Here is a 14017-nt window from a genome sequence, read left to right as displayed (position 1 = left end):
TAATTCTATTACATTCGTTGGAATGTCTGAATTATGTGGAGGGAAATTGTTAATCATACAGAATATTAGGCTTACCTGTGGAAAATAATATATAGAAGTCATATAACAACAAAGAGAGATTATCCAATGTAGCAAAACATCTAATGAACATTTACTGTGGGAATACAAGTGTGGTTAAAAAAGGAGATGTTTATTCAGGGCAGAAAATACCCTGGAGCAAGCAATTAAATGTGGGATAACTTTCCTAAAAGCATTAACATTTGGGCTGTGGTTTGGTTTGGAAGTACATACAGAAGCAGAGTGTTTGGTTTGTTTTATAGCCTTGGACAAGTTTGTGAAAATTTTCAGTTTTCTTACCTTGTGTATCTTCAGAAACACATAGCTAAACAAGGTGGCTAAAGTTCATAAAAGATTTGTGGGTCGTTCCGTATAAAAAAAGAATGAATTTGATTTATTTGTTTATTTTATGTAGGTTTATGCCAATAAAATGTGTCTGTTGATTTTAACTGTTTGCTTTCTTTTGGCTACAGGCTGACTGAGTGGGCTAGACTTGACTGGAAGGAGCCATTTTGCTGGGGAAGTGGAGTAACTGTCGATCTGTCCCCACTGTACTGGCCAGGAGAAGCTGTGTGTTGCCAGGAGTAAGCCAACACTCAAGTCTGGGATGGTCCCTGGGGACAAACATTATTTTGCTTCTTCAGATGTTGGAATTTGTCTACAGTCAGTCAACTGAGGCACACATTAGCTTTTGCTTTTTTACTGCCTGAACAAGATTACACTTTTGCCTCACTTCATCTACTTTTGCCTGCTTTTTTATTTTATTATTTTCATTTTCTTTGACTCCTTTTTCTCCTGGTTGTGGAAGAAAAGAGCACTGCTGATGTTCATTTAAATGATGTCGAAACCAATGGGACTTCTATGGCTGCCTTTGATCTTCACCCCCGTGTGTGTCATGTTGAATTCTAACTTCCTCCTATGGATAACTGCACTGGCTATAAGATTTACTCTCATTGATGGTCAAGCACAATACCCAGTGGTTACCACGAATTATGGCAAAATACGTGGTTTAAGAACACCTCTGCCCAATGAGATCCTTGGTCCAGTGGAGCAGTATCTGGGTGTTCCTTATGCCTCTCCTCCAACTGGAGAAAGGCGATTTCAGCCTCCAGAACCTCCATCATCTTGGACGGGTGTCCGAAATGCCACACAGTTTGCTGCTGTTTGCCCGCAGTACCTGGATGAGAGGTCACTGCTCAACGACATGCTGCCAGTCTGGTTTACAGCCAATCTGGATACTGTGGTGACATATGTTCAAGATCAAAATGAAGACTGCCTGTATTTGAATATCTATGTACCCACAGAGGATGGTAAGTACTCTCAGGAGCACACTTCAGCTCACTCACCAATTCCTGCATGAGTTGAGTAGCTAGGTCTTTAAATCATCTTGCTCAGTTTCCCCCATATTTTATCTGTAGAAATGGATCATGTCCATGAATACTCATCATAAAGAATACTTCACAGATTGAACATGTTTGCATGAATTCTTCTTCATGTATCAGTGTAACACCACAATTTCATTTGCAGCCACAGTGTAACACCAGTGTATCCAGTGCCACAGGGCAGGGTGTGTAATCTTACAAATCTTACATCTGAACTAGAACTGAGTTCAGATGAGGAACACAGGAGAGGAGAGAGGAACAGGGAAATAAACATTAACAAGAAGTAACTTTGTATTTTTCATTGCATGGATGGTACAAATGCTGCAGCATACTCATTTTAAAGAAGAATTCTCCCTTCCCCCTCTTTTTTATTATTATTATTTTTAATTATTTTATTTTACTTTATTTTACTTTATTACCTTGGAGCCTATGGTTAACTTATGAACACAAATGCCAACACACAACACCCTGAAAGTTTTCATGATCTCAGTCTTAAATATTGTAGCATTTTGGCATGCTAGATATATCTTTTGAGGTGCAAAATGGTATTGCTTCTTACAGAAAACAAGACCTTTTTTCACCAATCCTCAAACGATTATAGTTTATATCCCAAGGAAATAAAAAACTCTTCTGACAATTATATTTAATATTCTGCTGAATGCCAATTCTTTCAGCCACTTAGAATGTAGTTACTGGTGCATAAAGTGACAGATTTCTCCCAGATATGCAAATCTCTTCACTTCAGCTGAGGGTTTGATTTGCATAACTAAGACATTGTTATTTCTCAGTAACCATACTCTAAATATGCAAATTTTGTTCTTTATTGTAATCCTTTTGACTTGATTGGCTTCTTTACTTAGAATTTCCAAGCTGTTTGGAAGCCTTAAACATACCACCTTTTTTTCCAGTTCTCATCAACTGAAGCCAAAAGCTAAAAGCTAAAAATAAAGGGATAAGGTTTGGGAATACTGGGAACACTGCAAACACATACTATCAAGCTGCTTAAATCAGAGGACTCTGAAAGACAAGGTGTGTGTAGGCTGCTCTGTATGTGTGTTTTGTTCACGCATATGTATTTACTAGAAGGAGCCACATGTTTCTTTCCCTCTTCTAGTTTCATTGCACTGTACCTCACTCCTAGGTTATTCCCATATATAGTTCCCATAATTCTTTATATTGTGGATTTTGTCTGCAGCTTTTAATTTGTCACTATGGTGGGTTTGTCCTAAGAAAACATTTAAGGTTAAGAATTTAATTGTTCTCACTGCTAACTTCATGTCATTTTAAAGGCCAATGTCATTACATTCATATATTCCTCTAATCTAGTAAAAATAAGTTTTTTGTTTTTTGTTTTCCATTAAATAAGGCAGAAAATTAGAAAGGGAAAAAAAATATATATAAATTTCTAGAATAATATTTTATTTTATATCATGTGGGTAATAATGAAATACTGTGTGCTGAATGACTAAGAACCTACAAAATTCCTTGTATTGTGGGTAATAGCAAATGAGATTTGCTGTTAGCTTATAAATAAAAAGGACTGATAAAATTAATTGCACTCTTGTACACCTTTATGTCCACTTAAATTCTCATCATTTTAGATTTTTTGTTTATACAAAATAACTTCTTATAATGGTAATAAATTGTCTTTTATATATTCACTCTCAGGAAAAAAAAAAAAGTATTTAGTTGAATAAAATGACAGAAAAGTTTTGGTGTTGGTAATGAGCTGAAGGCTAGATTGTTCGTGTGTGATATGACAAGTGTTTTTAACCAGCTCCAACAGAGAACAAGAAATTTCAAAATGAATATATGGAATACATGATGTTTTAATTGTATGCTGAAATTTTATCACTACTTAACTATAGCTCAGTGTAGCTCTTTAGTAAGGAAAATACGCAACCTTCTGCTCATAAAGAAAACTAAGGAGAACTGACCTCCTAAGTTACTGTCTTCTAACCACAGTAAACATAAATAACCTTAAATTGTAGTCCATACAATCTGATTAAACACATTATGCTTCATTATATGAGTCATAGTTGGCAGAAATAAACTATGTTGTTAGAGACCATGAAATTAGTTTTTGAAGCAGTCTCAAAGTGAGTGACTTTGAGTTAAATTAACAATTCCAATTCTTTCTCAAGCACAGATTTATTTAGAAAAGCTTTGAAACTGTTTTATGTCTGCAATAAAAGGTGAATGGAATCATCCCAACTAATTAATGTTCTGACTATGAAACTTAATCTGAATCATTTTATGCCTTAAAAAAAAAAAAAAAAAGATAAAAAACACCTTCAGTGAAAAGAACTGATGAACTACTATAATGAATTAACTATGGCCACATGCAGTGCTTGCTTCAAACCAGTTCTAGGGAATTAATAACCAAATTGTAGCTTTGTTCTTTTTTTCTTTTCCTTTTTTTTTTTTTTTTTTGGCACTGCATAACATGGCCTGTTTCTTATTGTTTCTGTGGTTTGGGCAAAGGGAACCAAATTTTGGTCATGTGCTTTGAATAATGAACTGAAGAATAAACACACACATTAATTCATCTGATTTCAGAATCATTTCACTAGAATTCTGCCAGTATAAACTAATGGAAACAAGAGTAAAACCCAGGCCCTTTAACTGGATAGATAAGATTTATATATTTGAATCTTATATTTTATATATTGTTTTATAAATTTATATCTTATATATCTTATATTTATATCTTATATTATATCTTACATTTATATATCTTATTAATAAATGTATAAGATATATTATATATTTACGTTATATACTATTATTTATTATTATTTTATTATCATTAATACTATATATTATTAATATTTTATTAATAATATTTTTATATAATGAGATGTTATATGTACTAAATGATTATGATTCAGTTTAAAGAAACACACTGAAATGAAACAACACAAAATTCGATAGTTGCTTAAAATACCTGGAGCATCTACATAAAGGAATTAAAATGTCCATTAAACATTTAGATCTGTAATAGTCATTGACTTTTTTTTTTTTTTCTGACCCATATGTTCTGGATTTCAAACATCAAATGGCAGTGGCTGAAAAACTTGTCAGAATTTTCTATATTAAAATCTTCCTAAAAAAAAAAAAAAAAAAGGATCCTTGTTTTTAGATATATATTTTTTTTCCGTTTTAAACAAAAATATTATTTATGGTAAAAATTAAAGCACATACCTAACTGAATATTATGAAAATTATGTCCATGTAGAATTTTATTATTTTACTTGAAAATTCACTTGAAATTCACTTGAAAAATTGTTTGTACTGACACTTTATGTAGGGTAGCTTTTATATTTCATTAGGTAGAGTATTTTGGTATTTGATTTTTTTTTTTCCTTTGACTTTGAAAGAGTTTTGCTACCACTATAATTCTTCAAGATATATTTGTTTTCTCATAATAAGTATAAACAATAAATACAATTTCTCATAACAAGTATAACAAGTATAAACAAATAGGTGGTTATTTTAAAGATAAGAATAAGCAATAAAGAAATATTTTTTAAAAGTCTAATCTATTATCATAAGGAATTGAAAATAATAATTGAAAAGAAATTAAAAGAATAAAAGAAATTTAAAGAAATATAGTAAAATTAACACTCTGTCCAAACTGTTTTCTAAACATTTATCTTGATCTTCTGAATAAACAATATCCCGTTTGTGGGGAGTGTATGTTGCATTCTCTGCTTTTCCAGTTACTTTAAACTGCAATTTTCCACAAGAATACTTGAATGTCAGTTTTGAGGAGGTCATCTAGGGAAATGATATTGAGGACAGCCTGTTTATTATAACTTCAGTCTGAATATAGGTTTATCTGCAGTGGAAATGCTAGATTGAAGAGGACACAGACTGTTAATCGGCTGTGCTTAATCCCTGGCCTTTATCAACTGAATCTGTGGATGCTGAAGGAGCTTGCTAACTCCTATCGTAACTGGGAAAAAATATATAGAAAAAAGATATATATTTAAAAGAACTTTAATAAGAACTTTAATCTAAAAGAACTTTAATTTGGATTTCTTTCATGATAAATGTAAAAGTTGTATTAATATCACGTTGAGATAAAAATCTAAAACATCTTTTTGTTGTTTAAAACCTCTCTTCAAAACAAACAAGAAAATGAAACAAAAAATGATTTTTTTTTACAAACATATATATTTTACTTACTTTGTTATATGGGAAAAGGGTACATTTTATACAAGTGGGTAGCTCGTAAACCACCATATATCTACTAGGGATTGATTCATGAAGTATTTGGAATCTTCGGAGAACTGCTCAGCAGAACAGAGAACTACTCTGTGAGATTCTGAATCATTTATATCACAATAAGTACTGCTAAAGTGACAACAAAAAGTGGTAGGTAATGATACATATTAAGGATGAGTAGGCAGGTCATAATTTTTTGATTAGAATAGAGAAATTGAGAATGCTCTCCAGGATTAGTGATGCATACATGTATAACTGTAGGGTACCAGGAAGAAACAAAGTCAGCAAAGAGATCAACAGTATTCCTTCTCTGAGCAGTAGTGCGGTGGAAAGGTACTTGCTTCTTTAGACTCTGTTTCTAGTTGAATAAGCAATGAAGAAATCAACAACTTGATCAAAGCCAACAAAGAAGAGGTGTGTTAGGTGATTTCTATAACTTGGATGCTATGCCACTTTTTGTTATTAGGCAGATATCTGCTCAGTATATAACTGGATGTTTGCAGCCTTCTTCACATCATTTCTGTTGAATTGCAGCATCTGTTTAATTTGGAAAATATTTTTTTTAACAAAATTGTCTCTATAAAATTAAATTGATAAAAATCTGTTCAAACATTTATCTTTTTTTTTTTTTTTTTTTTTTTTTTCGGGGGGAGAGGAGACAAAGACAAAGACAAAAATAAACAAGATGAGTCAGCTTAACAACTATTTGATGACATAAAAAAAAAAAAAAGTAAGCTATTCAGTGGGTTATTTATTAATATGAGGAATAAAGGTACCTATATAAAAATAGTAACAGAATGAAAGATATATGTAATTTTTATTAAGTTTCTACAGTCTTGACCCTCCAAGAATTTATATAATTTCAAGTTTCAGTAGATATATCTGGAATTTATCAGGTAATCTCAAAAATGCAATTTTTCTACTGTTTCTTCACTGCTTTTGTAAATGTAAGTAGCTATATAAGAAATCAAATCCAGGTTTTATGTAAATATCTTGAAGAAATCAAAAAACTAATATCTAGTGTTTACATCTCTGTAGTTTTGATACTTCCTGAAAATCTTTATCTTTATCTTTATCTTTAATTAAAATCAATTATAATTTGTGTACTCGATGTAGAAATATACAGTTTTACTTCTCTTGTTTGATGTATTTAGTTATATTTAAAATATTTATTTTTTTAATATATATTTAGTATATTTTATTTTATTTTATGGAGGATAATGTTTGAACACTTTTGTATTACAAATAATGTTTTTCTTCAACAAAACATTATATAACAATGGTTTGTTTTCATTTTTAAGATTGTCACAGTTTCTGTCAATACCTTTCAGTCAATCTCTGTCTTTGGAAAGTTGCATATTGAGTATCAAAATTGCCTTGTCACTCAAATATATTTCAGACATACAGTACAAAAATTATACACAAATAGAGGTATCCCTTTTTAAAAAGCTTGTGTATCTATCCAAAGTGAGAGGTATTAACGATAGATAACAATTATAATATGAAATGTTAATGTTGGAATTACTGCATATAATCCCAGTCAAAAAGAACTGCAAAATTTAACAACAGAGAGAAAATCTCTCTCCATTTAGAAAGATAGAGTTCCCATTGTGTCAGAACACCTCAAACCTTTCACTGCAAGGGTTCAACATATCTCCACTTCTTAATCAAAAAATATTGCAGCATCTGCAAGAAAGAAGAAGGCATATGTCTCACTACCCTCTGCCTACTAGGATAAAGCTATGGGTAATCCAGGCCCTTATTTCACATTGTTGCTTTTAACAGTCACAAATACCTTCTGACAGCAAAGAACAGGAATCTAATCTAGATGAAATAAAATTCTTAAATCTTTAGAGATAAACTCAGATTTAGTTGCTGATTTCAAAATGTTGTTCTTCCCTTCAAGAGTTGCCCATTCCACAGGCACTTTACAGGATTGTACCCAAATGGCTTTTTCAGGAATTGATATGCAATGAAGCCTAGAAAGAAGGCTCAGGATTCAATATGGCATTATCTAATCTGAACAGAACTTTTGGCAGAATTCCCCAGAGTCTCATCATTGCCTCATGCTGAAAAACCTGCTGGATGGGGGGGGGGGGGGGGGGGGGAGAAGGAATGTTCTTTAAAATGCTGTAAATCAATGCTTCTACCACAGAGAGAAATTAATGTTAGTGCCCCTTTGGAGATGTAGAGGCTGTGAAATTTGGCTCTGTGATGAAAAAAATACAACAGTCTTTAGTCATGTGGGTCATGAGACAGATCAGACAGACGATTTTACTTCATTCTGTCCATTGACTCCCAATAGTCTTTTTAGAGTATTTTTTGTTTGGTTGGTTTGTTTTGTCTTTATAACTTTTTCCGCTGCATTCCTGCAAAGCATTCCTATATATGCTGGCCCTATCTACTGTGTGTCTTCTTGCTTTCTTCCAAAACACATAACAACCTGACATCTAAAACTGAGAGTTTCTCTTCTACAAGCAATGGCATGGGTCCTTGGTAGATGTCTGTTTAATGAATAGTACAAAAAATACTCTAATGTTAGTAGCATCTTGATTATACCATTTTGACTAGCTTTGATTTCATTCCACTTATAAAATTACACTGGAAAAAATAAGGCTTTATGATCTCATTAATCGTGTTTCAGGTTTTGTTTTGTTTTGTTGCATAGCTCTGCACACTTATTGAAAGTTATTTGTATCTTTTTGTTCTGGTTTGATTCACTCTCCCTTAGTACATTAAGTGCAGCTTCAGACAAAACTGACATTTGCTGAATAGCTCAACTAACTAGCAAAGTTCATGAATCTGCATCTGTGGAAATACTTAAAGGAATTATTCTTTTTCTGATTAGCAGGGATCTGACCTGTTATAACCCTCAGAGATAATAGAGTCTTGGAGTGATTTTCCAAGAAAAATCTTTTAAAAGTAGACTGGAAGAGAAGTAGAAAAAAAATAAAGAACAACAATGTGGCCGTCATGGGTAATGTGTGAACCAAACAACTATTCATTTCTGCTCTATAAGTATTTAATTATCTACAAAATAAATCAATAAATTAATAATAAGAAGAAAATTGTTCCTGAACATTGCACAGTACTTTGTTTTGTCATCCTTTTTTAAAGTGAAAGAATATCTCCAGCATTCAGTTCTTTGCCTCAGTGCTTCTTGCTTATAATTCCAGATAAGCATAATATTCTCCAAATGCCAGATAAGGAATTAAATGTTCACATTTTGTGATGAAAATGCATTAATTTTTAGCCAAATAGAGGACAAAACAAAACAAAACAAAAAATATATTTAATTTGTGTTTGTGATATTATCATCATCTGAGGGAATATGGATGTATTTGTTTTCTTAATATTTAGGGCTTTTTTTTTTTTTTTTTTTTTTTTAGTGTGGAGATTGCTCTTGCTCTTCTGTTGCACAAAGAGACAAGCGATAAGAAATAATTATGAACATGAACTAATGCTTACAGCTATCTGCTGGTGCTGATCTGTTAAAAATCCATTATAGAAATGTTATAATAAAAGGAAAATTTATCTTTTAAAGTTCTTGCTGTAGGCAAATGTCTAGTGAAGAATAAATTTATTGGCAATGGTAAGCCAACTTCATGCACTATATATAGGGAATTTTAGTCAAAAATAGGATTTCCGGTGTCTTGTTCCAAACTAGTTATTATCTCTGGGTTGTTGTTAAATAGATTTTTAATTGACAGGGCATGAAATATTTAATACAATGGAGAGAAATTACTTTATGCCGACTCAAATGAATGTCTGATAATCACTTGTAATGTTTACAAGCCATCATAGCTGGAAATCCTGGATGCATTGTCTGATTTAGTAAATATTCAGTTAGGCAAATGAAAGCCCAATTCAAAAATGTAAATTTTATCCTTTTACAAATAACTTAAAATACCACATAAAAGATAATTAGATTCTTAGAGTGGCTTGAAGATGTTAAGCAGTTAATTCTTCATTTGCAATACTATTGCACTGGTTCTGCTTTCATTTGCTATTCTTGCTTTATTTATCCAGCAGAGGGAGCACAAGTTTCCAGCAAACTCATTTTTTAAGAGCTTTGCAAATGGTGCTGGTGAATACAGTAGAAAAAAAAACATGCAGACAGGTTCTGGTTAATGCCCCTAAAGTAGATCACAAGGGATCCTGTGTACCTTTGCAAACCTGAAAATTAATAACACTGTGAGTGTTGGTTCTATTTTTGTGGAGTGAGGAATTTATGTACGAAATAAAACCTATACAATCAAAACATGCACTCACGCTTACAAATTTACAGCAAACTTTTTATTTTTATTTTTTAAATTAAATGATGTTTTAAATGAGAAGCATACTGAGAATATACCAGTTAAACCAAATAGCAAATGACACTACTTGATTTTAAACTTACTGAATAGCAGAATTGATTCTAAAGTAGAAAAAAAAATAGTTCTGTTAAGTTATGGTGAGTTGGCAGCAATATTTTAATAAAAAAGGAATCATTTTGTACTCCTAATTTATAGACTTGATTTAGACAGAGTCAGATATTTGTCAATGAATGCCATTGACTCTCCATTTTCTTTTTTGTTTTTTTTTTTTTTTTTAATATGCAAAACACCAAAGCATTTTGCACCCTCTTATTTCACCAAGGCAAAGAATGTTAAACATGCCTAAGCTTCTGCCTCACTAATAATATAGAGAAATTAGTTTTCACTGTATTCTTACTGGAGTTAAGTTATATTAAGTCATGCAAAATGCATGCCAAATTGCAAAAATAAGGGTTTCCCCTCCAAAATACCCTTCCAGACATAATGTAGGTCCTTTAAAATGACTGGTACATTAGTGTTCTTGCTGATTTGAGATGCTTTTCTCATCAGGACTCTTTCTACCTTACCTTGTAGGTAAGGTGAGGGTTCTTGTGCTGCCTTTAGAGAATAGGTACAAGAGTAGTACCTATTTAGTAACTGATGTAGTAATTGATGACTAGGGTGTGTCTGTGGGAGTTGGATCACATCAGATGTTTACTATGATGGCATCTAAAACCATGCATATGGCATAATTATTATGCTTAGTCACTAACAATTACCTCAAAATATATTTAAGTCAAAGAAAATGACAGAAATGTTGTACAAAAAAGAACAGCTTAGTATGACAGTCTCTTAGTGGGATTATTTGAATAAAAACAGATAGAAGAAAGAACTGAATACAAATAAATGCAGTAATACGAACTAAAAAATAAAAAATAAAAAAATCTAACAATCCACCATGGATGGCTTATTCCTTATTTTCATTAACAAGGGATTATTTATAATACCTTCAGTCCTATTCCCAGAACAAAAATATGGTATATGAATTGAATAGGTAAATTTTTATTCTTAACTGTATCTGGTTTTGTTGTTGTTTTGTTTTCTTGTTTTTGTTGTTGTTTTTAACCATTTTCACAGTAACCCACTAAGGGATTTTCAAATTGCATTTCTTTTCTCTTTCTTCAGTCTCACTATTTGTTGTAACTTCTTGTTGTTACTGAGTTCTGTCATGGTCTCTTTGCTCACATTACAAGTGAATGTCTTATTGTAAATTTCAATTTCCACAAAAAGTGCTATCCAGATCTTTTTCTCTTGTTTTACTAAAGTTAGAAGCAAAAGAAGCTAAAAGAAGCAAAATCTGAGAAAACATGAGTAAGGTGTCTTAAGTAATTTTTGGAAAGGAGACAGCTACCAAATAGGTGGATCAGAAAAAGAACTATTTAGTGGGTGTGAATGAAACATTTGTACGAGGGAGCCTGCTTTTCTTTCACATCTTAATCCCTCTGTACTGCATTCCTTCAGAGACACACTATGCTTAGTGGTCTGCATTTGTATTGCAGGAAACTACGAGGATCTCATGAGGTCTGTGGTTGTACATTGGAATTTTCTTTAATTTAGTTCTTATGGTTTTGTTGGTTTGGGTTTGGTTTGTTTCTATTTCATTTTTCATTTTTATTGAAGCAACTCTTGCTCACAACTTATTTGTCATCATGAAATGTTTGTCCCACATCCCATTGTATGAATGTGCCCAACAAATATTTGGGATATTGCAAGACTTGAGGCAGGGATAATATTCAGGTATTACAAGCATCAGTTCTCTAAATGTATCCAGTTGCCTTAAAAATGTATCTAGGAAAATAGCGAAAGATCTCCATCATGTAATACCCATCTTGCAGTCAATTGACAATTCAAGCAGTCATTTAATCTTTTTGCACCTTTGAAAATATGGCCTGTAATACTTAAGATAATTTTCTCTTACATTTACATAATTGAAGAGGTTAGTAAGTAATGATAAGAGTAAAAGATACTAGCATATATCAATCTTTAGAAATATTATGAAATAATTTATGCCTCTTGTGAGTGTTGCTGCCACACATGTTGTTTCCTAATAGATTATCACACTTCTAAATGTATGCTCTTTTACCTTACTTGTTTTCCTAATAATACTAATTATGTTAACATGAATAATAATCAGGATGGCTTTAGTATTGTGATTATCAGCTTACTTTTTAAAAAATCTAAATATGTAGCTTTTGGTTTTGGTTCTCTCTACCTCCCATTTCCTTTTTTTTTTTTTTTTTTTTTTTCTGCACTATAAGTGGGTTTATTTTAAAGGATTTTTTCACCCTGAAGCTCTTACTGAATTATTTCTATATGTGATATTTTACCACAAATAAGCTAGTTTCTTGGCTGTTTTGTCACTTTTATGTTTCTTATGTAAATATTAGGTGGTACCATACATAACTTGTAATTTACCTGCTCCATTTTATGTAGAGGCTCATAACAACTTAATTTCTAAATACACAGGGGTGAAGCAAAAGTACCTGAATTTTCATTCTTTTAATTATTCATTTTCCCTACCAAATGTATTGTATTTTACAGGGTTTGACTGAGATGATTTTAGTCATCTTTTACATCTGCAGATTTCGCTATGTGCTTCCACTGCACCATGTTTACTTAGATTTTTTTTTATTTATTTCTTAAGATGTGTTTTATTTCAATTTATTTTATAATATTTTATCTTAAAGTCTTGTTTGCCTAAGGCAACATTTTTTGTGAAACTTTTTTTTTTTTTTTTTTTTTTTTTTTTGAGAAGAACTGGGAGAGTATTTTGTCATATTTGCTTAATTTCTCCCAGAAAAATAAATAAATAAATAAATAAATAAATATATTATAAATATAAATATAAATCTATTCCTTAGGCTTCTAATTTCTCTTCATTTTTTTTTTTCTTCCCTATATACAAGTAATAAATAATTTAGTAATAAATTAGTAATAGTAACAGTTAATTAAGTAATAAATAATTAAGTTAGGCTGTTACAGGAACGTTGTCGATACTGATTTTTTTCCTAGGTAATGACCCATAAAATATGAGTTGTCAGGAATTCAGAAAATTTGATTTCTGTCTGAAGTGATATGATTTGGGAGTAATCTCAACAGGTGAGAACTTTACAAGATAGGTTTTCTAATCAATGCATTAGACAGATTTTGTAAAGTCTGAGGGGAACTGAGAGTATTTCTTACAGCTATCCCATGAAATTATAGATAGACAATCTGCCTTTGTGCCTTGGTTGCCCGTTTAGAAAATGAGGATCAAAATGGCTTTTTCTGATATGTCTCTGGGTGGTAAAAAGACTTTACCACCATTATACCATGATGATTTTAAAAAAAGAATAAAAATCAGTAGAGGAGTGTAAGCTTGCTATCAACATTTACATGTAATCCTTTGCTTTCAGTGTTCACAAAGAAAGTTGTTTTCCTTGTTTGTTTGTTTGTTTGTGTTTTTTTTTTTTTTTTTTTTTTCTTTTTCCAAGAGATAGAAGACATGCTATAGGAAATAAGACTATATATATATATAAGACTATATATATATATATATATATATATATATAGTCTTATTTCCTATAGCATGTCTATATATATATATATATATACTTGACTAAATATTATTATATTATATTATTATATATCATTTAGATATTGAAAAATGGGGGAAAACTTTGTGGTTGGAAACGGTATATAAGATGCCATGTATTTAAAGTCAGAAGAGGTCAGGTAGCTTAATGATGAATGAAAGAAAAGTTGTTATTAACGTGTGTTGTATAGTTAATAGCTTCACAAAGCTTATCAAAAGCATGAATGACAGCAAAGCATATAATAAAATTAAGTAGTCAGAAATTGATTTTGGAAGAAAGTATGCCTTTTGCATGCTTATTCAACATAATGGTTTGGAAAATTTTTATCAGTCTTTTAATTTTCTTTACTGTCTTTCAACTAATAAAGAAATTACTCCTGAGTACAATATAAAGTGTTTGCTCTAACAGACTGACCAGG

The 14017-nt window shown here is 31.4% G+C and overlaps 1 protein-coding gene across 3 annotated transcripts in view; it reads left to right on the top strand.

The window, feature by feature from the left end:
- The window catches only part of NLGN4X (neuroligin 4 X-linked), a 199465-nt gene that overhangs the window by 63103 nt on the left and 122345 nt on the right, over nt 1-14017 (top strand). For all 3 annotated transcript variants that reach the window (XM_084505923.1, XM_084505921.1, XM_084505922.1), the window contains one exon: nt 531-1367. In XM_084505923.1, coding sequence (XP_084362049.1) covers nt 893-1367 — 475 coding nt within the window. In that variant the 5' untranslated portion in view covers nt 531-892. The remainder of the gene's footprint in view (nt 1-530; nt 1368-14017) is intronic.

The sequence above is a fragment of the Aythya ferina genome, assembly GCF_964211825.1.
Source record: "Aythya ferina genome assembly, chromosome: 1".
In the NCBI taxonomy this organism is placed as follows: Eukaryota; Metazoa; Chordata; class Aves; order Anseriformes; family Anatidae; genus Aythya; species Aythya ferina.
This window is presented reverse-complemented; position numbering and strand designations above follow the sequence as displayed.